This window comes from Drosophila melanogaster, chromosome 3R (genome assembly GCF_000001215.4).
Source record: "Drosophila melanogaster chromosome 3R".
Lineage (NCBI taxonomy): Eukaryota > Metazoa > Arthropoda > Insecta > Diptera > Drosophilidae > Drosophila > Drosophila melanogaster.
This window is the reverse complement of record NT_033777.3, coordinates 1,318,718-1,343,644: the sequence shown is the minus strand read 5'-3', so window position 1 is coordinate 1,343,644 and position 24,927 is coordinate 1,318,718. Positions and strand designations below refer to the sequence as shown.

Here is a 24,927-nt window from a genome sequence, read left to right as displayed (position 1 = left end):
CCACTATTAATTTGAACAGCGTGTGTTTTTTGCAGTTTGCGCTGTGGTAACACAATACTACTACAGATAACGGACGAAAATTTATTTTGTCTAAAAGAGCATTTTATTCTTCTTAGGATGATACAAATTTTTTTTCTATATTCAACAACAAGAAAAATATTAGTAATTTATTAAGAAGGTAGACTTAAGAAATAAGACAAAAATTAGCACTATAAATTCGAACGCTACGTAATATAACAAATTATTTGATATTAGAATTGTGAAATGTCGCCTCTGGCCTGGACTATTTGTTTGGAATTGATAGCAGTCCAAAATATTTATAAATTTTTCAGCATTCATTAAAATTCAGTTTCTCTAATCATTTGGCAGACATACAATCCCATACCATAGTGCTTTAGGAAACTTTACTGTCCTTTAAAGGCAGTCCTTATGGTAAGTTTCTGTCTTTGTACGGAAGACGCGTTTTCTCGAATCGCCTACACTAACATCAAATTTAGATTCATAGCTAAAAATTATGGTGTCCCATTGCAAACGCTTTTTTTGACAAAGCTTTATCTCAACGAATCTAGTAAACCCTTTTACTCTACTACTAACGGGTACAATAAGAGACAATTCTATAGTCGACTATCCCATCTATCAGATACTCAGCTAGTGCAAATGCAATCGCGAGATTTCATACTTTTTCTGGGATATCGATAGATAATGTTGAATATAATGATAAAAAATGTACAAATTGTTTAAAAGTGTCGGCGAAAAAGTTTTTTGGCAGATCGATAGAAATTTACAAGACCACTAAATAAATGAAAAAATTTCACAACATTTGGCAAAAGTGTGGGCGTGGCAGTTTTGGTCGGTTTTATGGCGTTAGAGTGGTAGTAAGAAATTTTCTTTTTGCAAATTGATAAAAAATTACAAGACTAATAAAAATGTACAAAATATTTGTCAAAAGAGTGGGGTAACAGGTTTGTAGACGTTACAGGGCGTGCCAAAACGTTTTTTTGCAAATGGCTAAAATGTACAATATTAATATAATTTTAAAATATATCAAAACCTTTTTCAAAAACGGTTTGTGCGCGGTACAGTTGGCGTTGCCACAATTGGCGCTCCGCCTATGTCTCTGGAAGCTGTGCATACTTAATCTCAACATTCTAGCTTTTATAGTTCCTAAGATCTCGAGGTTCATACACTACGTACGTACTCGGCTATTGTTCCTGATCACGAATAAATACACTTTATGCACGGAAACGCTTCCTTCTGCCTGTTACGAATCTAGTATACCCTTTTATTCTACGAGTAAAGGGTATAGAAAGGGAAAGTGGCAACTTACCAAGGCTTTGTATTTTGGAGAACATCTATGAGGGACTGTAACTGATTACGAAAATTGTCGCTTACAGTACATTTTGATTTCGATGATCCTCGTGGATAACTTGAATTGATGAATTGGATATCCTAAAAAAGGAGCAGTATACGAATTTAGTATTTTGATTTATAAATTGAAATATTTACGAGATCGACGCATATATAATTTAATTGAAATATGCGGACAATATTATAGTTGTATGGGTACGACTACGAAATTTGATTTTTCATCCCCAATATTTACAACCTTTGTTACGTAAGTTTGATTAGCTTTAATTTATGAATATATATGTAGTAAGTTTATTTTATAGTGTTGTAGCATATCTACCCCACCTATCAAATAAAGAATGGGTACAACTTTGCATAAATACATTGTGACACTTTGTCATAGTAAACGTAAATATACAAATACCCAAAAAACCACCAATGACTACATAAGCATTCCAGCGTCCGAGTAATACGATCTAACGCTCATACATAAGCCGATTGCGGAGCGTGGGAATGCTGAGCATGCACTTTGCAGCTCAAGTGGTCAAGCTATACATAACATATGCATGCCTTCTGCATACATATGTATATGTATATATGTAATAAAGAATACATAGATATAAGCACCCAACAGAACACACTTTGAACAGTTGAATAAAGATCCTCATAAGAGCAGAAGCTCTTCTCTTGTTATTTAAAGTGTACTTTAGCAAAATACTAACATCTCCTAGATTTCAAACATTACATGGCGACCGTGACAGTGTTCCCGTGTGCATGAAGTTAACGATTACATATGTATATGTCGGAGCGCGACTCTTCGCATTCCAGAAATTCCTTCTGTGATTTCATATTCTGATGAAATTGTAATATTGCGGTAAAATTCTGTCGAGCGCTGCGGCAGAGGCACGAACAGCCTCTGCAGCTGAGTGAGGTCCGATCGAGTGGTCATAAATAGTGTGTTAGAGAGAGATGACAATGTGGCACACGCCAGTGTGTATAGCCATTAGAGAATATGATGAAGAAGGGACATGTAAGAAGATCCCTTCAGTGAAGTTTGACTGCTGACGTCGATCGGAACTTGCTGCGCTGACGCACAAAATCGCGAAGTGAATAAATAATATGGATGAGACTCCTGTTTCGCCGACATCAGAAGTGGGATCGCCTTCGCCACGAGAGACCAGATCTGATCAGTATATGGCTGCGTTGGAGGCACAAAACCGTAACCTCATGGAAATAATAAGAACCATGCACGCACCGAGAGCATCGGCGTCAAATGAAAAGTCCTTGCACGTCACACTGCCAAAATTCTGCGCTGACAGCGCTGGAGCAGATCCATCTGCATGGTGCACCACCGTGGATTTAATCTTTGCAGATAATGCGCTTGTAGGCAGTGCACTCGTAATAGCGTTAAGCAAAGCATTAGAAGGCAGTGCATCGCAATGGCTGTCGCAGATATGCTTCGCTGGCATCACGTGGCCGCAGTTTAAAGAACTGTTCATACAGCGATTCGTAGGAATGGAGACGTCGGCTGCTATTTTGATGAACGTTTTGAACGTTTTGACGTCCAACACCTGGAGAGAGCTTTGCCCAGTATGGAAGTCGCATTGTCACCTTGTTGCTGTCTAAGTGGAAGGCCAAGGATTTGGAGGAGATTGCGGTTTCGGTAGCGTTGGCTCACATGGCACAAATCGATAATAATTTGTTGCGTTGGGTGTTTACGACTAATGTGACTACGCGCAATGAGCTTCAGCAACAACTGCAAGCTTACGCCTTCAAGAAACGTAACAACGAAGATGATTCTGGCCCAGAAAAAAAGTTAAGAATGCAGTTGCAGACCATGTGCCATTTTTGTGGGAAAGCTGGCCACAAATTCGCCGAATGACGTGCTCGAAAGGAAGGTACATCAAACACAAAAGGAAGAAACTACAGCGAAAGCAACACGCCTGGGTTAAAAGATCGTTCGAACATAAAATGTTTTAAATGCGACGAAATGGGACATGTGGCGTCTGTATGTCCCAAAGGCCACAACAAATACATCGAAAAGCGAGTTGACGTGTGCGAAACTAAGTGAGCCAAGTGGACTGTGTTTTTCAATTGGGTGAGCCCTTTCCATTTTTTTTTTGATTCGGACGCCGAATGTTCTTTAATAAAATTAAAATAAATTAAGTAACAAATTGACATATTGGTTTCGTTTTATTGATTAAATCTAATAAATTTAGTATGTACAAATCCAAAGTTACCAAAGCCGTTCAAAATAATGCACATGAGAATAGTTTGGAAATACTCTTTGACATCAATATAGAAGTAAGCGATAATGATAAATGTAAATTAAGAAATATATTGGAAAAGTATGCCGATAGTTTCGTAACTGGAATACCAAATAAGGCGCATTGAAAATTCGTTTAAGTAATAAAAATAAAAGTGTTCAAGGGCGCCCATAGCGACTCAGTTTCCATTGCTACAGATTTTGGATCAAATAGATCGTTTGCGGTGTGGTAAATATTTTTTTCATTTGTTTTAGACATGGCCAGCGGATTCTATAGAAGAGTCAAGTATGTCTTTCCTTAGAGCTCCCAGTCGCTTCATAGTGGATCAAGGCAGAAGCTTTGTCAGCAACAAGTTCCGTGAGCTTTGTTCAACAAACAGGATTGAGTTGTTTTCAATAGCTACAGATGCCAGCAGAGCAACTGGGCAGGTTGAAAACAAATGAGCGTACAAGCAAGGAAAACATGCGAAAGGATGTAGTAGTTCGGTATGAGGTCATGTGTTAAGTGAGAAGCATCATCGAGTGATTAATGTACTAGATGGTCATCGACACAATTTGAAGTCGTTAGTTATCAAGCGAACATATAAATATTCGCATGAATGTAATGGTGACTCCCAACAGAGAAAAGAGTTGAAGGATGGCACTAGTGATCGTGCATCTGTGTCCCAAGAGAGAAAAGAGTTTAAAGATGGCACTAGTGATCGTGCATCTGTGTCCCAAGAAAGGAAACATTTGGCGAACGTTATGAATAGAATGGCGTGTGACCGCACTATAACAGCTAACTCGCAGGGACGAGAAGTGTTATGGCGGGGGTCAAGTGATGATGACTGCACTATAACAGCTAACTCGCAGGGACGAGAAGTGTTATGGCGGGGGTCAAGTGATGATGACTGCACTATAACAGCTAACTCGCAGGGACGAGAAGTGTTATGGCGGGGGTCAAGAGATTGGGTGTGAGAGAAGACACGCCAATGTTATTATGAGAAATTAAAGTCATGGAAAATGTAAATAGTTTGAAGTTTTGATATGTAAATTGGAGATGTCTTTGTAAAAGAAAAATCAGTCATGAGATGAATTGTCAATTAAATAATTACTGATTATTACTTGTTGTCATTAATTGTTCCTAAGTTGACGAAGTTGTGTGACTTGGACTTGATTGGTGGATTAGGCACACGAGGACGTGTGAAAGGTCAGGAAGGCCGTGTCGGAGCGCGACTCTTCGCATTCCAGAAATTCCTTCTGTGATTTCATATTCTGATGAAATTGTAGTATTGCGGTAAAATTCTGTCGAGCGCTGCGGCAGAGGCTCGAACAGCCTCTGCAGCTGAGTGAGGTCCGATCGAGTGGTCATAAATAGTGTGTTAGAGAGAGATGACAATGTGGCACACGCCAGTGTGTATAGCCATTAGAGAATATGATGAAGAAGGGACATGTAAGAAGATCCCTTCAGTGAAGTTTGACTGCTGACGTCGATCGGAACTTGCTGCGCTGACGCACAAAATCGCGAAGTGATTAAATAATATGGATGAGACTCCTGTTTCGCCGACATATATGTATATATGTAATAAAGAATACATAGATATAAGCACCCAACAGAACACACTTTGAACAGTTGAATAAAGAACCTCATAAAGAGCAGAAGCTCTTCTCTTGTTATTTAAAGTGTACTTTAGCAAAATACTAACATCTCCTAGATTTCAAACATTACATGGCGACCGTGACAGTGTTCACGTGTGCATGAAGTTAACGATTATAATAAAAGCATGAAGTGTCCGTGGCCAAAAGAAATAAAATGAATAAATTCAAACATTACAAAAGCATGAAGTGTTCGTGGCCAAAGAAATAAAAACAATAAATTCAAACATTACATGGATAAATGCATTACATACATAGAAATGCAGAAAGGATAAATCTTCTTAAAAAGCTTTTGAACATAAATGTCAGAGGAGCCACAATTCTCGAAGGCAGTACCCACTAAGCAAAGGGACTTGCCAACTCTGGAAGAGGCCCTACAGGAGAATCCAGCTAATGGACCACGCCCACTCACGATATATGAGTACAGGGCCAGGCAGCAGAAAAAAGAGCAAAATAAACATAAAAGAAGCGGTCAAAGAATTAAGCTACTTCAGCAACGGCGACTGGTCAAGGACATGACCAAGTCGGCAAAAGACGAGGAATCCCGACAACGCTCTATGTAGCGTCTTCAAGAAATGGAGGCTAAGCTTCGCAAAGGTGCGAAACAACGCAAACGGGCTGCATAAATGGCAATGCCCCAATTTGCCTAAACTTCAATCAGATGCATCCCGACAACGCTACAAAGAGCGTCTTCAAACACAGGAAATAAGTTTTGCAAAGGTGCGAAACAACGCAAACGGGCTGCATAAATGCCAATGCCCCAATTTGCTTTAGATTTAATTTCTACCCCAAGCCGAGGCGGGAAACCGCTCCTTGGAAAATACTAAAATCTGTTAGGCTTTTTCACTAACAATGTGTTTGGAGAATTTTTTTTAATTATTGTAAGCGACTATGTGAGCCAACCAGTGCCACGTCTCTGGCACTGAGTATACATATATACTCAGCTGCAAAATTGTATTTGTGTAAAATGACAACAATGAAAAAGTTCTTATTTTGACTAATATAAAAGAAAATATTAATTTCATTTTTTCGATTTTCAAGAAGAAAATATTTTTCCTTCCTTTAGGCTCCAAATAGAATATCTTATTTTTTCCCCTTTTTTTTAAAGATCCGTTTCATTGAATATAGATAAAATGGGATGGTTTAGTGATTCTAGTGAGGCAAAGGATAATACTGCCAATGTAGTAAATAATGTTAGAATAATTAATCACACAGACGATATAAATGCGTTGTGGATCCTACTATTGATAATAACAATAATATTAGTCTTGCAATTCTTGCTTACTATTTATGTAAAACATAATAAAATCATTAAGAAAAGATACATGGGCAGGGCGAAAAATTTCATTGCAAGAATGGAGTGGAGAGAAATAGCGAAATGTATAGACGAATTTCGCTATTAGTTTGACAAATCTTATAAATGCATAAATAAAGATGCAGTAATAAAAAGCATTACCAATGTATGGCCGTTACGCATCTTGTTATTCTAGTGTCTTTGGTACTACAACAGCTGTAAAAGCCATGACACAAAATTGCTCCATTGATAAGGTAAAACTTATCATGCAAGCAGGCACATTCACAAACATGAATGATGCCATTTCAAAATTTGTAAACAGTTGCACAGAGATAACAGGTCAAAGCAACACTGTACACTGTTTTATCGAAGAGGTGCAAATAACAATAATAGAGGAGGCCGAGGTTATAATCGTGGTAGAAATAGCAACCACAACAATTACAACCGAGGCAGCAATTACAACAATAACAATAATCATAACTTTACCCGTGGAGGAAGAAGAGCCAAAACCAAGGAAGAGGCCGAGGTAACTTCAACCAGGGCATCAATAACAACAATGTGAGAATGGCGCAAAACACGTCGGAAAACTCACAGAACCCTTTAGGAAACAATCAATAAATGCAAAGGTTCATTCCATCAATTACAGTCTTAATATATTCGTAACTTTTTATAATCATTCAACTGAAAACAAACTAACATTTCTCATAAAAATAAATTCTGATAACTTCAAAATTCAGGATGAAAAAATAATAAACATCCAAGCCATAGGCCAAGGTGTAATAAAGTCTCAAGGAACAACCTCAATAGAACTTCAATCAACAAAATATATTATTCCACATGAATTTCATTTGGTAGACTCAAATTTTTCAATACCATGTGATGGAATAATAGGCATTGATTTTATAAAAAAATTCAATTGTCACCTAGATTTCAAGCCAAGTGAAGACTGGTTTATAATTAGACCCCAAAATTTAAATTATCCAATATATGTTCCGATAACATATAGCCCTGGCAACAATACAGTTCTTCTGCCAGCCAGATCACAAGTTATTCGGAAAATAGACATTAATAGCGTAAATGATTACATATTTGTTCCTAATCAGGAAATACATAATGGAATTTACGTTGCGAATACAATAGCAGCATCCAAACATGTATACATTCGACTTCTAAATACAACAAATTTCGACCAATTGGTCAAAGTAAACAAAATCCAATATGAAAATTTAAAAGATTATGACATTCATAACACCAATCCAGAAAATAGAAGCGAACAAGTACTTTCAAAACTAAAGAAAAATTTTCCAGAGCAATTTAAAAGTCAATTAACTGAATTATGCACAAAGTATAGTTTTGTGTTCGGACTGGAAACCGAACCAATATCAACAAACAATTTCTATAAACAGACATTATGACTTAAAGATGATGAACCCATTTATATAAAAAAATACAGAAGCCCGCATAGCCATGTTGAAGAAATCCAAAAACAAGTAGGAAAATTAATAAACGACAAAATCGTAGAACCGTCTGTATCCGAGTACAACAGCCCACTCTTGTTAGTTCCGAAAAAATCATTACCGAATTCAGAACAAAAGAAATGGCGATTAGTAATTGAACTATCGTCAAATCAATAAAAAACTACTTTCTGATAAATTTCCACTCCCTAGAATTGATGACATCTTAGATCAACTAGGTCGAGCTAAATACTTTTCATGCCTTGACTTGATGTCAGGTTTCCATCAAATAGAACTTGAAGAAAACTCAAGAAACATAACATCTTTTTCAACGAGCAATGGCTCATATCGCTTCACGCGATTACCATTTGGTCTTAAAATAGCACCAAATTCATTTCAGAGAATGATGACTATATCATTCTCTGGTTTGGAACCTTCTCAGGCATTCCTTTATATGGATGACTTAATGGTGATAGGATGTTCCGAAAAACACATGATTAGAAACCTAACTGATGTTTTTAATGTATGTAGGAAATATAACCCAAAATTGCATCCAGAAAAATGTTCGTTTTTCATGCATGAAGTGACATTCCTAGGTGTCAAATGCACCGATAAAGGAGTATTGCCAGATGACAAGAAATTTGACGTCATCAAAAATTATCCTGTCCCTCATGATGCGGACAGCGCAAGACGATTTCTAGCATTCTGCAACTATTATCGTCGATTTATAAGAAACTTCGCCGATTATTCACGGCACATAACTAGATTATGTAAAAAGAATGTTCCTTTTGAATGGTCAAGCGAATGCCAAAACGCATTCGAATACTTTAAAGAAAAGCTTATGCACCCCACATTATTACAATATCCCGATTTTCGCGAAGAATTTTGCATTATAACAGATGCTAGTAAACAAGCTTGCGGAGCTCCCAATAGCTTATGCATCTCGTTCATTTACAAAATGATTATTTTTTACAAAAGGGGAAAGCTTATTAATTACAAAAGGGGAAAGCAATAAGAGTACAACCGAACAAGAGCTAGCGGCAATTCATTGGGCAATTACCCATTTTAGACCATACATTTATGGCAAACATTTCACTATTAAAACGGACCACAGACCATTAACGTATCTATTTTCTATGACTAATCCCAGTTCTAAATTAATTCGCATGCGGCTAGAGCTTGAAGAATACGACTTCACAGTAGAATACCTAAAGGGAAAAGATAATTTCGTAGCAGACGCACTATCGCGTATAAATATAAAGGAACTAAAAGACATGCAAAATAAAGTCCTGAAAGTCACTACCAGGCAACAAAGTAGACAATATAAAAACTGTACAGTAACAAATAAGGAACTATTGCCTAGGCAAAGTATCCAAAAAGTATCTAAGCCCAACGTATATGAAGTCATAACAAATGATGAAGTACGAAAAGTAGTGACCTTGCGAATAACTGAATCTACTTGTTTACTAAACGAGGAAATAAAGTTATTGCAAGAATTGATGTTGACGATTTATATACCAATGGAATTCTAGACTTAGGTCAGTTCTTCCAAAGGCTTGACATGCAAGCCGGTATGCTAAAAATCAGCCAACTCAAATTGGCACCGAGCGAAAAAATCTTTGAATCCATTTCAATAGATTCTTTCAAACGTATGGGCAACAAGAAATTAAAATCATTAAGAGTAGCGCTACTCCAGCCGGTGACCTTTATACAAACTGAAAAAGAGATACAATTAATACAGTCTACATTTCATGACGATCCAATTCAAGGAGGTCATACAGGCATTACAAGAACGCTAGCAAAAATAAAAAGACACTATTATTGGAAAAATATGACTCGTCATATAAAAGAGTACATACGTAGAAGTCATAAATGCCAAATGTCGAAAACAACGACACATACAAAGACCCCAATGACTAACACAGTAACCCCAACAAATGCTTTCGATATAGTGATAGTGGATACCGTTGGTCCACTACCCAAATCAGAATATGGCAATGAATACATCGTCACACCAAAGACCCTAGAATAACAAGATGCGTAACGCCATACGATTTTTTGGCGATAGAGGTGGCTCCAGGCTCTCTCGAATTTTTGTTAGAGAGCGAGAGAGCGAAGAGCGCTACAGCGAACAGCTCTTTTCAACGCACAAAGTGATAGCAGACAACTGTATGTGTGCACACGTATGCTCATGCATTGTAAATTTGACAAAATATGCCCTTCACCTCAGAAGTTCTTAGACTTTAAATCTATATTATTTTTGATCAATTGGCACCATGCGAAAAATTCTTGTTTTGCATTGCCTTAACGTTATTATTATTTGAAAATAGATTAGAAATAGCCAAATCTATTATCACAAAAATAAATTTCAAAAATGACTTTATATAAGAATATTTGTCATTAGAGTATTCATCTTGCGGCGTGTGAAAAATTAATCAGGCAATGATTGTTGAGTGCTTGTGACCGCACTTCGTGCCTCAAGATATGAACAAAGCAAAGACACTAGAATAATTCTATTGTCTTTGATATTACTTTTGCAATAAACAGTTATCATATTTAATTATTTAGTATATTTATTAAATCATTTGACTTAATATGATGTAACATTAACATTAAAAGTGTTTCAAAAAAAATATTTAGCTTTTAAAAAATTGTCAGATGAGAGACAAATTAGAATTAAACATAAATATAAATGTGTAAACGGTAGCTAATTCGAGCGGCAATTTTAACAAACAAATTTAAAAAGCTTTAAAATTATAATAGTCAGGGCGCGAATTTTAAAAAATTTTTTTATTTTATCATATTGCTAGGAAATTGGCAAAAACTACCCTAATATGTACCATGTAAATTCGTTTCTTCGATCAGAATTGATTTCGGCCCGAAAATCGTCTTCTAGCACAACACGCACACTTATACGCGTTCTCGTCTCTTGTTTTTACTCACACAAGCAAGCAAATTATATTTTTAGGTTTCTTACGCTCTCAGCGGGAGTGAGCGGAAAGAGAGTAATTTTGGCCGTCACCAAAAAAGTGGCTGCATAGTGCCAAACCAATGTATGGCCGTTACGCATCTTGTTATTCTAGGGTCTTTGGTCACACTAATATGTGATTTAACAAAGTATCTAGTAGCCATTCCAATTGAAAACAAAAGCGCAAATACTGTCGCGAAAGCTATATTCGAAAATTTTATACTAAAGTAAGGTCCAATTTCGGACATGGGTACCGAGTATAAAAACAAGGTAATTTTGGATATGTGTAAATATATGAAGATTGAAAATCTTACATCAACCGCATATCATTACCAGACCTTAGGGACAATATAACGAAGTCATAGAACATTCAATGAATACATTCGTTCATACATTTCTGCAGACAAAACTGATTGGGACGTTTGGATACAATATTTTACCTATTGTTTCAACACAACACCATCAGTCATGCACGAATACTGTCCATATGAACTAGTCTTTGGAAGATTACCAAGACAGTTCGTCGATTTTAATAAAACAGATAGAATAGAACCACTATACAATGTAGAAGATTACTCTAAGGAAATAAAATTTAAATAAGAAATAGCCTATAAAAGAGCTAGACTTTTGTTAGAAAAAGCTAAGTCTTATAGGAAACAACATTACGATAAGAAAACATCAGATTTTGAATTAAAAATAGGAGATAAAGTTACATTAAGGAACGAAGCAGGTCCAGTATATTTAGGTCCATATACCGTAGAAACCATAGAAGATAGAGATAACATTATAATTAGAGATAAAAAACAAAAGAAACAGAAAGTACATAAGGATAGGTTAAAAAGGATAGGGTTAAAAATATATAATCAATGAAACGTTTCATTTAAGAAAAGGTCTGATCAACCCAAAAAAAAAAAAAAAACAAAAAAATTATTCTTCCAAGAAAATTAAACATGAAACAAAACATAACGTAATATAATAAAAAAAATTTAAAATTTTTTTTTTTTTTTGTCATTAAACACAAATGCATCGAGACAAACAATTTCTAAGTAAAGAATAAGAAACAAATCAATACGATTTCAAAAAAAGTATATTTTGTAACACAATATATTAACACTAAAAAACTTAATGACTAGATGTATTACGTCATTTCTTTAAAAAAGGAGGTGTAGCATATCTACCCCACCTATCAAATAAAGAATGGGTACAACTTTGCATAAATACATTGTGACACTTTGTCATAGTAAACGTAAATATACAAATACCCAAAAAACCACCAATGACTACATAAGCATTCCAGCGTCCGAGTAATACGATCTAACGCTCATACATAAGCCGATCGCGGAGCGTGGGAATGCTGAGCATGAACTTTGCAGCTCAAGTGGTCAAGCTATACATAACATATGCATGCCTTCTGCATACATATGTATATGTATATGTCGGAGCACAATTATTATTTTCCATTTCGCGCAGCGAGTTTCGAACGCACCGAAGATCTACACACAATTAATTTGTGTCACTCACTTGTTCTCCGTGCTATCCTTCGAACCACACTCGGCGACAGCGACCACACGCTGCCGCCGCGCTGTAACGGGAGATGCCAAAGCTACAAAAATACAGCCGACCAATAGCAACGCAGTATGCAATAATGTAATATGACGAAATACCAATGATTTCCCGAAATGATGAAATTACTGTACTTCTGGAATATTCTAACACATAATACAATATGATGAAATTATTATTCTTGTGAAATATTCTAGCACATCCACCAGCTTACAAAAGTATGCGCCGACATATATATAATTACAACTTCGCGGTTTGTTGGTTTATAAAAAAAAGTATTTTTATTGATCAAAAACTTAAGCGAATGTCGGAGACAAATTCACGTCTTACACAATTGAAGTATGAATAAAATCTAAATCTAATTTGCAAAGCGAACGCTTAGCAAACCCTTGGCTGAGCTTATTTACTTCTTCATATTGAGCGTACATAGGCTCTCATTTATGTTTACGTTAATTAGGCGCTCTCTTGAGTGGATTGCGCATGGATATAGATCAGCCGAGTTTGAGCTACGTGGAAAGTTTTGACCCTTAAAGCTGTGTTAGCAGTTTTGACCCTCTGGTGGGAGTCGCGAATGCGGCTGCGGATGTTTATGTCTGTTGGATTGGGTGCCTTCTTGAGTGGATCACTCATGGGTACTGATCAGCCGAGAACTTGAGCTGCGTAAGCGGTTTTGACCCTTTGGTGGGAATAACTGATTCGGCAGCGGATGTTAATGTTTACATTAGGGTAGGCTGGATTTGTTATTGTCACTAGAATTTGGGTTCTTATTGGATACATGATTTTATGACTTATATCCTAAGGCATTCTATGATTTTGTGTATGGCTGTTCCTATGTGGTTATGTATGTGTGTGTGTGTGTAAGTATATGTGGTCTTATACTATGGCACATATGCTACTATATGTAATAAAGAATACATAGATATAAGCACGCAACAGAACACACTTTGAACAGTTGAATAAAGAACCTCATAAAGAGCAGAAGCTCTTCTCTTGTTACTTAAAGTGTACTTTAGCAAAATACTAATATCTCCTAGATTTCAAATATTACAGTGTTACTTTATTGTTTAATGACAATTGTTTATAGTACACTTTATATTGTTTAATGACAATAGTTCTTGCTTATTATTATTTTATTGTTTGATGACAATTGTTTAGCTTTAGTTGTATAAGTATATAGCGCGATTGGAAAACTTGCGACTGCTCTCGTTACCATTCTACTCGAAGTCCCTCCTTTTTGGTTTTTTCATTAATCAGCGTTGCCACTGCGCGTTACTCTCTTGCTCTGTCTTTCATCGTTCATCTTAGTTCCCTGATCTGGTTCGTTTCCCACAATCGGCCCTCCTGATACATCATTCGACACGAATGAATTTCCCCACGGCTTCATATATTCTGCGACTGTCGATGTCCTAAAAGGTCCATAGCCGTCTCCAAGTTTTTTTACGTCATACCTTCCGTGGTTGTTTACCTTAACAACTTTGTAAGGTCCTAGAAATTTTCCTTTCAACTTTAACCCAGTTCCGTGCTGAGTACGCTTAATAGATACTAAATCATCTATTTTATAAATTTTTTTCCTTTTGCGCTTTAAATCGAAAACCCTTTTATTTTCTGTCTGCAACTGTTTTATGTTTTCGGAAGCTCTTACGCGCACCAGCTCTCTCTCCTCATCTAAATCCTTCACTAAGGATTCCTTTACCAACAAATTAAGCTATAGATCATTCGGAAGACCCATTTCAGTGCCAGTCAAGATTTTAAAAGGCGACACTAAAGTGCTTCTAGGCGGTGTGCTATTGATTATTTGCTGCACTTTACTGACATGCTTATACCAGTCTCCTGCACTTTCATGACTTAACTTCGACAACATCGACACTACTGTCTTATGCATTCTCTCCACCTGACCATATCCACGTGGTACACCTGTTGTAATCACTAGATGCTGAACTTTCTGCTCCTCACAATACAACTTAAATGCCTGTGCAAACGCAGTTCCCCTATCAGAGAAAATCCTTAAAGGATTTCCAAAACTAGTAGCCTGACGCTCTAGACAACTTACAACTTCCTCTGCTCCTGTGCTACGGGTGGGATACAACCATACAAATTTGTAAAAACCGCCAACTATAGCTAAAATGTGGTTGTAGCGCTTGCTCGTCATCTCCATTGGCCCAACATGGTCAATGTGATACGTCATCAACCGTCTATCTCCCTTTTCAATCGGGGTCAAGAAACCTTTCTTCCCAGCTTTCGAATGAAATACAATACACTCCACACAACTGTCCACAACACGAACAACATTTTCTTTAAGTTTTGGTATGAAGTAAGATTTCTCAACTAAATCTTGCGTTTTCTTCGCAGCAAAATGTCCTTGCTTATGAGCAATCATGATTATTTCATTTTCCATCTGCGACGGTACAACAATAAGTTCGCGATTAGGATCTTTAAAAAGTATTTGGTTTTCTATATAAAAATCTTCATACCCTTTATTTTCTACAAGGCTTCTCACTACTTTCGTCCATTCATCGAGTAATTGTGCTTGTTTCAAGCGATGTACAACAGTATCGCTCAGCATAAAACATGATACTCTACTCAACGCATCAACAACATTGCTCGTCCCTGAGCAATGTTCTATTTGATAATCAAAGTATTGAAGGTATAATGCCCACCTAGCTATCCTCAAAGGAACGTCCTTCTTCTTCATCGTCATAGTGAACGCGTTGCAGTCTGTCACAATCTTAAATTTCAAACCTAACACATACACACGCCACTTCATTAATGCACCGATAACTGCAAGAACATTAATCTCATAAAAATGATACTTTTCTTCGCATTGGTTAGTCTTACGACTCATGCATTGAACCGGATGAAACAAACAATCTTCTGGGTCTTTTTGTAATAATACACCACCGAAACCATATTTTGAAACGTCTGTATGGATTTCCGTTTCCAATTTAGGATTGTACAATTTCAATACGGGACTAGAAGTTAATGCTACTTTCAACTGTTCAAACGATACCTTCTGCAGCACATCAAATTTAAACTTAGTATTTTGCCTTAACAGGTCCGACAAAGGCTTAGCAGTCACTGCAAAGTCTTTGACAAATCTTTGAACCTCTTTTTTATCATTTGGCAACGGAAAATTAACGATAGCACTTGTCTTCTCTCCAGAAGGCTTAATAGTACCACACTCAACTATATACCCCAAAAAGTTAACTTTCTTTTGCATCACCTGACATTTCGACCAATCTATTTTTAATCCATTTTCACTGGCAACACTTAACACCTTCTCCAGCTTTACCAATCCTTCACACACATTTTTACTGGGCACAATCACATCGTCCATGTATACTACTACATCTCCACTGTTGATTAGTTCCCTTAAGACTGCCATTATGAATCGAGTAAAAACTGCAGGTGAGTTTGTAATACCGCACAAAGGGCACATACAGAAATTTGTACTGTCCCTTTTGTGTTACAAAGGAGGTATATTTGTGGGATTCTAACTCAACGGGCACATGAAAGAAACCGTTAGTTAAATCTAAAGTCGTATACACCAAAGCACTCTGAAGCTTTTCGATAACAACGTCAACCTGCGGCATTGGAAAGTGATCACGAATTATCTTTTCATTTAATTTCCGATAGTCACAACAACAAGCACCACTGGTGATGCGTATTCCGACACACTCGGCTTTACAATCTTGCAACCATTCCTGAACTTGATCATCCACAATCTTTTGTTCACACTCTGCCAAACGTCTTAGTTGTTGGAATACTGGTAAATCATCGGTTAACAGTATTTTCATCTTCACTGGTGTCGAACAATTTCGAATTGGCTTATAATCTGCAATTAGACTTAAAGCTATTTCTTTTTGAACACTACTCAAATGCGATAAATCAACCTCATCAAATATGTCAGCCTGCTCCACACCCAACATGCACATACTTTTGAATTCAACAAACAACTGACTCAACCTTTTTTTGGTTTACAACTCGATTAATAAACTCTGTGCCACCTTTAGTTACTTTCAAATCCACGCTGTTTAAGATTGTTCTTCCTAAAATCGAATCAAAACCCATATCCTCATCAGGAACTACGTGAAATTAAACTTGCATGTCTATACCATCTACCTCAACCGAAATTACAACGCTACCGAATGTAAGCACCTGGCTATCACCTATGCCAGTCAAACACTTCGCTAAGCCTGTCAACTTATTTTTGCCCAACTTAGTATAAACACTTCTGCGTATAAGACAAAGGTCAGCACTTGTATCAACTAATCCTTGAAACATCATTGACTTATACTGCACAGTTTTCAACTCTAACCCTGAAGGAGTAAAAATGCTTAATGGCTTTAACTCTTCCTTCCTATCTTGTACGACATTTGTAATTTGATCCTGCTTAAATTTTCCATCTGTTTTACACTCTGATGCGCGATGTCCTGGTTAGTTACACTTATAACAAACGAAATCTTTCTTCCTACAATCTTTTAGCAAATGGGTATCATTACCGCACTTGAAACATTTACGTGTCTTGTTGTCACTGCTAATCTTCTTGGACTCAGAACTCTGTTTATCAACAAATGATCCAGGCCTGTTTGATGACTTGCTTGATCTTCAAACTTTTTTGTAAACATCCAAACTAAGTTTTAGCTGTTTTAATGTTTTTACAGCACTTTTTTGTTTGCAGGGGAATCCTGAATGCCACTAATGAAATAATCTATAATACTCTCATCTTCAAGCTTTGCTGGCTTAGCTATTTCCATCAGTGCGTACAAGAATTTATGTAAACTGTCTTCTTTTTTCTTTTTCCGTCTATTAAATCTTCGATGTATTTCTGGTGATGACACTGACTCATCGTCCGAAATGTTTTGTTCTTCATTGTTTAATCTGTAGTGAGCAAGGAGCCGCTGTTGCAGCATGCTTTTAGTACCACTTGTCTGCAAATTTAACTCAGACAGCTTATTTCGTAGGTCATCAACGCGCAGCGCAAGAATTTCAATCCGATCCATTCTAAATAATATAAAATTTATCAGTACAAAATTCTCAATACGAAATAAAATCAACTGTATATTCTTTGCGTCAAGCTGCAAAACTACTTAACATACCCTCTCTTTAAAGTTTTCAATACTACTTAGCCAACTCTGTTAAATCTATGTTAACAGCAAACGATACACAACTTGCAGCGTCGTTTTCGCCTCTTCGTTGTCCTCGCCTCTTTCGTTCCTACTGACTCGCCTCTTTCTCTGCTGCTTCGCCTCTCTCGTCTCTGTTGCCACTCGATCGCCTTCGTATATGTGGCGGCGTATTTCGTTGCGCCGTTATTCTTCTTCTGCTTCTTCTGCCACTGAAGCGACTGTCGTTTTCTGATTGCTTCATCGTTCTTCTTCTTCTGCTATACCGTAACCGTCGTTTTGCCGTTCTTCTTCAATTGTCTGCTTGCAATTTCTACGGCGTGGCCTTCAATTTTTGGTCACCGCCGTTGTGCTTTTGAATAAACACAGCGTCTCCAACACCTTTTGGCTGCTGCCGTTTTTCTTCGAGCACTAGATACGGAATCTCCAACACCTTTAGGACTCCGTCTTCTGAAGTCTTCCAATGAACACTGCGTCACAAACACCTTTTGCTTGCCGTCGGTAACTGCGTGTAGCATTTGCGGGCCCCTTGCCTTTCGGCAGAAGGACCAGCTTCATCTTTTTCCAGCGCTTGGGGAAGACTCCGTCCAGCAGACACTGTTGGAATGTATCCCTGAAGACCTCGGTGGCGGCTGCCTTGACGATCACGCCCGGGATACCATCAACGCCCGGAGCTTTGTTCGATCTGATCCTCTTTGCTGCTTCGGAAAAGTCAGAAAGTCAGAGGCGGGGGGGTCAACAGCGGGTTGCCATAACGTGTGTTGGCTTGGAAATAGTTCCGACACGATGTTAGCCAGGGCGGCTGGGTCCTGAGGAGATCCTGCACCAGCGGAATTGAGTTTTTTCCTTACGACTTTGTAGGCGAGACCCCAGGGGCCGTCGTCTACGCTATCAATCAGGTCCTTAAATGCATTCGCCTTTGCTGCTGATATGCCGTTCTTAAGCTCAGTTCGCTTCGCTTTATATAACTCAATGCACTGGGAGTGGTGCGGTTGCCCTCTAGATCGCTGCGCTTGCCTCCTCGCCTTGATGCATTCCGTTCGATGCTGGTGCAATGAGTCAATCCACCAGTAGACAGGGGGCTTTCGTTTCGTGTTCCTTTTTCTCGGCATCATCGCATTACACATTGCTCTGAGCCTATCCATGAGCGCTATCACCATGGTCTCCGCGTGTCCAATTATGGACTCGATCTGGTATGCCAGCATGTCTTCATCCAGTTTCCTAATGTCCCATACCGGTCCTAGCACACATCTTTGCTGTTTGGGTGACGGCCTCATTGTTCGGGCACCGAATTGGTCTGCGCCCACTTGCACGGTTAACGAGCTTTTCGAGCAGGTCCTCGAATTGTTCGGGACTGTCGCTAGGTGGAGCATAGCAGCTGTAGAAGTGGATTCCTCTAATTTTGGCGTATGCTATGCCGCGCATTGGTACGGTATCCCACTCCTCTACCAATAGACTGGATGTACATTTATTGGCCGCCTTGCCTGTCTCATCGAGTAGCACTCCTGAGTTACCCACACCAGGTAGGTATGGTTCACTCAAAAGCACTACGTCCGCATGGCGCTCCTTCGCTGTTTGAGTCAGGAGGTTCTGTGCTGCTGCGCAATGGTTAACGTTGAGCTGGATGATGTTAATTTCTTCTGGCATCATTTTGACGGCTATTAGCTCCTTTGGTGTTAGCTTTGTAGATGGGGCATGCAAAACCATCCGTCGCGTGGTTCTTGTCCACGTCACTGCTGCAGATCAGGCATCTTGGTGGGGCTACGCAGTCCTTTGCCTTATGCCCATGCTCGCCGCACCGTAGGCAGCAGTCAGCGCGATCGACTGACTTGCAGTTGGGAGGCATCTGAAGCATCTTATTGGGCGGACGTCTTGGGCTATGCGGCAACGCGACCATCCCACGGTTACAACGCCCCGGTTGATGACCGCAATGGCATCGTTCGCGCACATTAGCACAGAGGCTATCTGGGTCCCGTCACGCATCCTGCGGAGGCCTCTTACATCCTCTGGTTCCAGGCGGATGCCCTGAAATTGGGAGACCAGGGAATTATGAAGGTCCTGAGCCGTCGTAGCCTCGTCTAGTCCGCTGCAGATTAGTGCAGTCCTATGCGCGCCCGTGCGAACCGAAGCAATCTCTTTGAGCGTCGCTTCTAACTCATTTTTAAAGTTGGGGATGACCTCCGAGGCTTTACCTTCTAATTCAAGAAGTAGTTCTCCCTGTTCCGTCCTCCTTATTTTACGCACGTGCAGGCGCTTGGGCTTCACCTTAGCCCATTCTTCGTCCTTGTTAGCGTCCTTGGCGACAGACGCATAACTTTCCGGTTTGGAGTCAGCCGTCGTGGGTACCGCCTTACCGGTGGATTGGTGACGGCCAAAATTGCTCTCTTTCCGCTCGCTCACGCTGAGAACGTAAGAAATCTAAAAATAGAATTTGCTTGCTTGTGTGAGTAAAAACAAGAGACGAGAACGCGTATATGTGTGCGTGTTGTGCTAGAAGACGATTTTCGGGCCGAAATCAATTCTGATCGAAGAAATGAAATGAAATGAAATGAAGAAATTTCGTAGCAATATAATAAAAAAAAAATAATTTTTAAAACTTCGCGCCCTGATTATTATAATTTTAAAGCTTTTTAAATTCGTTTGTTAAAATAGCCGCTCGAATTAGCTACCGTTTACACATTTATATTTATGTTCAATTCTAATTTATCTCTCATCTGACAATTTTTTATAAGCGAAAAAAACAGTGATGAAGTGCTCGCCACAAAATCTTCTGTAAACTGGCACTTTTCCGCCCATCTTATTAGCATTGTTGGATCCCTTTCAGGAAATGTAAACAATTTAAGAGCGGGGAAATCGCGCCTAGATTTCCGACAGTGGGATAAGCTGCAATTGTTCCCACTTATGTATCTTCTTTTCTTGGCCATGTTCATAAGATTATTCAAATGGGCCATAAAAATGTTTTTTTTTTTTCACTTACAATTTATAAATTTCAACTCAAACCTTTGTCGAAAAACAGCAGCACGTTATATTAGCGCGTCAAATTACGAAAATACGTAAACACTATTCACAATTTATCGCAATTACTATTTGCGCTTATATTTCCGTACTTTACTTTTGCAACAAAACGACTTTAGTTCAATATAAATTCGATTATATAGCGAAAATATCAAAAAATTGAGGAGCTCTGCGTATAGCCAACTTTAAGCAAACGGGCTAAGAGAAATTAAAAGGAAAAACAGAAAAATTGGCGCGCTTTTCTTTACACCCGAAATGGCGCGCTTTTTTAAATTATTAAATTGGAATATAACACAAAAAAAAAACATACTGAAAAACAACTGAATCTAATGTGCATTTTAAATAATAAAAATGGATCATTAACATACATAAATCATATTAAGTCAAATGACTTAATAAATATACTAAATAATTAAAGGAAGTAAAATATAAATTATTATAACTACTGTAATTTAAGATATAAATTTTCCAAAAAGAAGACATTACATTGAGAAAAAAATAATTCATAAAAATAATACGAAGTAGAAAATAAAAATTTGTAAAATAAATAAAAATATGAAAACTGTTTATTGCAAAAGTCACATCAAAGACACTAGAATTATTCTAGTGCCTTTGTTTTGGTCATATCTTCAGGCACGAAGTGCGGCCACAAGCACTCAACAATCATTGCCTTATTAAATTTTCAGTAATTTTAGTAAAGCATTTGACTCTGTTAATCATTACCTTCTAATAAGAAAACTTGATCTTTTAGGTTTCCTGTTGATCTTCTAAAGTGGATTTCAAGCTAGGAATGTCAGAACACAACAAGTCCTCTTTAAAAATTCTTTATCTTGTATTCTCCGAGTCACATCCGGTGTCCCTCAAGGGAGCCATCTTGGTCCGCTTCTTTTTACCTTATTCATTAACGACCTCCCCTTAATAACAAAACATTCGCGTGTACTTATGTACGCAGACGATGTTAAATTATGCATCCAGTACAAGGACACTTCGTGCCATTAGGCTTACAATCCGATCTAGATCGATTTCAAATATGGTGCCGTGATAACGTGTTAGACTTAAATGTCTCCAAGTGTAAAGTTATGACCTTTTGTCGTGCCAACCCAATACGCATGACTTACACTCTTAGTGGATGCTCTTTGGACAGAATAACACTAGTTGATGATCTTGGTGTTCTTCTGGACCCAAAACTAAAATTTTCTGACCATATTTGGTCTATTGTCAATAAGGCCAGTGGTGTGCTTGGTTTTATAAAAAGGTGGTCTAAGGAATTTGATGATCCTTACTTGACTAAAACCTTATTTATTTCGTGAGTCCGTCCGATTCTCGAGTACGGATCACCTGTTTGGAGTCCACAATACGTAGTCCACACGGACCGTCTAAATTGGGATGCAAACCGTATATTCCCTCCTTATTCCAGTAGACTACTTTTAATTAATTTACCTTTCCTATCTAACAATCCTATCTTGGAACAAATTTTATTTGTAAGCTTATTCGTGGGGATGTTGAGAGTCCCGACTTGATTAGTCGGCTTAACTTCTCGGTTCCAAGTAGATTCACTAGAAACTATATACCCCTTATCTTAAATCATTGTAGATCTATCTATGAGTTGCATGACCCTTACAGAGTTTTATGTTCTGACTATAATAGACTTTATCCAATTATCTGTAATCTTGACTCTCTGCCGCTCTTAAAGCAATCGATTTTTACTTTTTTATTACATAACTAGATCTTACTAACAGTAATATTTAATATAGTTATTTTACATTATATTCATTTCTTCGTTTCTGTTCCCTTTTTTATATCGGGTCTATATCTTCTCGCGAATCGAGCCCTCGGTCGGTTGGGCGGGAGGTGTGGCCGTGGGACCCGTGCGAAATATAAAAAATAAGACCATCAATCTTTATTTTTTACAATCTCGGATAAAAACCCGAACATAGAAATAAAAAGATGGTATTCTTTCATAAAAAGTTGCTGAAGCATTATCTTGAATAAAAATAAATAATATTACAAACAACGATATAGAACAATCAAGCTCAGATCAAAATACACAGCATTTTGCTGAAAGTAGTTTTGAAAATGTAATACATGAGACCCATAAACCGTTAAATCAGATTCAACAACAATTGTTATTAACAACGGGGAGGTATACAATACATGAGTCATTAAGAGTTTTCGATAAGACACGACATATAATCAAATATAATACGCCAGAGAATTTAATAGGAATATTAAAAGAATATCTACCACCAAACACAACGATAGGAATTCATTGCACTTCAGAAGATCTTTATCATATTCAATTACCTTTAAAAATTAATTTTACTTAAAAATTTCTTTTTACTGAAATATTTCTGATAAACGTAGAGAATAATTAAGATAAAGCATTTATAATAAAAGAAACACATAGTCGAGCTCATAGAGGACTAGACGAAAATTACAAGCAAAAAATTGTACTATTTTCAACGAAAATAAATATAACAGGGATCCAATTAAGATTCCTATTGGGGAAGCTCCAATTCCAAATAAAGAAGGAGAAAATTTACACATCAATATTTATTACGCGCAAAATATTATTTTCTTAACTTGCATTGACGCGTATTCAAAATTCCCAGTAGTAAAAGAAATTCCAATAAACTAAACATCGAGAATAAAGTAATGGAATTACTTCAACAATTTCCCCATCACAAAGTAATTATGACTGATAATGAACAAGGCTTCACGTCTGCTCAATTTAAATTTATGGCACAAAGGTGTGGTTTAACTCTACATATTGCAGACCGCAGACACAGTACCTCGAACGGACAAGTTAATTCAACATTAACTGAATTAGCTCGTTGCATAAATGGAAGAATTTAGTATCATTGGCTGTTCAAAAATAATTATTATAGGGCAAGTGCCTTATGAAAAGAAAAATTGATAAATAAACAAACTAAAAACAAGATATAAGAAACAGGTTGTTAAGGAAAACTAACCTAACAAATTAATAATCAATAGTAGAAATAGAATTATTTACAAAGACACTATTAAGTTTTAACAAATTTTATATTTTTTTTAAATTACAGAAAATGCATTTCTTATTACTTTTAACACCATTCGCAATGATAGTCACTTCAGAAATAATTGAAGTTCTTACTTATGAATCATATGCCAACTTATTCCACGTAACTAATTTAAGTTTTTGTAAAGAAATAGTTGATCTAGAATCAGGATATATAAAAAATGATATAGATAAAATTTCAAACTGAGAAATTACTTATGAACTGCAATTAACAGAATTAATTTTGACAAAGCTGATTTCATCTGGATTAAAAAGGGGAATTTACACTGCTTGGAAATGGAAATACGAAAAAAAAATAAGAAAACAGATATCAATAAAGAAGGTGACATTGGAAATAAATAATGGTAATAAATGGTAATAAATAATAAGTGGAAATAATATTGTAAACAATTCTCATTAAGGACGGGTCATATTTAAAAACATTCAACGGCATTCATACACCAATTTAGAAAACAAAATACTTGACTACATAACCACAAACGACTTTAAGAATCTGGAAATTGTAACGAATTGTTTTTTCTATTTCTGCTCGATACGAATTGCAACGGCTAGCTCAGAGAGTTTGAGCGTTCGTCCTACCAAATTTATATTTGTGTGTTTGCCCGACCAAGGAAAAGCAGATGTTCTAATTAAAATCGATTTATTGTACAGTTTTCACAGCTGACTCATCCGGTGATCTCTCTGCGCCTTGTCCACGTCCTGGCTCGATTTGAGATTAGGATGTTATGAGGAAGGCTGCATAGTCTACGGGTTGAGGCAACGCTCGGCCTGGGTCCACCTTTGCCGACCACTGACTCCACTGACCCTTTCAAACACGCCAGGTCCTTGCTCCTCCACTCCAAGGATCACTCTCTACTTGCACTGCTCTTTCTTTCGTGTCCTGTGAGCCTCTTGCTGCTCGATGCTTCCTCCGTTTGTTCTTCACCAACATCTTTGCGCGTTCTCACTTACAAACTCCTTCTTTGCACGTTCTGTCTCACTACCTTCTTCCACACGCGGTGTGGTTTACTAACTGTATCGCTGATTCCTTTCACTCGCGTTCTCGGTCCTGACCGTGCGACTCACGCCGGTCCTTTCCTCGACTATCCTCGCGTACGTACGGCTCATCGCATGTTGGAACTGACTGTCTCGAGCTGCACTTGCGCCGTCCCTTTATAGGCCGCGGGGATCCCGTTATTTCCCCTTTTGCGCACGGCCCGTTCGG

The 24,927-nt window shown here is 37.7% G+C and overlaps 1 protein-coding gene across 1 annotated transcript in view, besides 1 other annotated feature; it reads right to left on the bottom strand.

Annotated features, from left to right (window-relative positions):
* Myo81F (Myosin 81F) overlaps positions 1-24,927 on the bottom strand; it is a 1,965,857-nt gene that overhangs the window by 1,189,288 nt on the left and 751,642 nt on the right. Inside the window, exon 9 of the mRNA NM_001316563.1 lies at positions 1,328-1,449. Coding sequence (NP_001303492.1) covers positions 1,328-1,449 — 122 coding nt within the window. The remainder of the gene's footprint in view (positions 1-1,327; positions 1,450-24,927) is intronic.
* Positions 10,012-11,087: a mobile genetic element.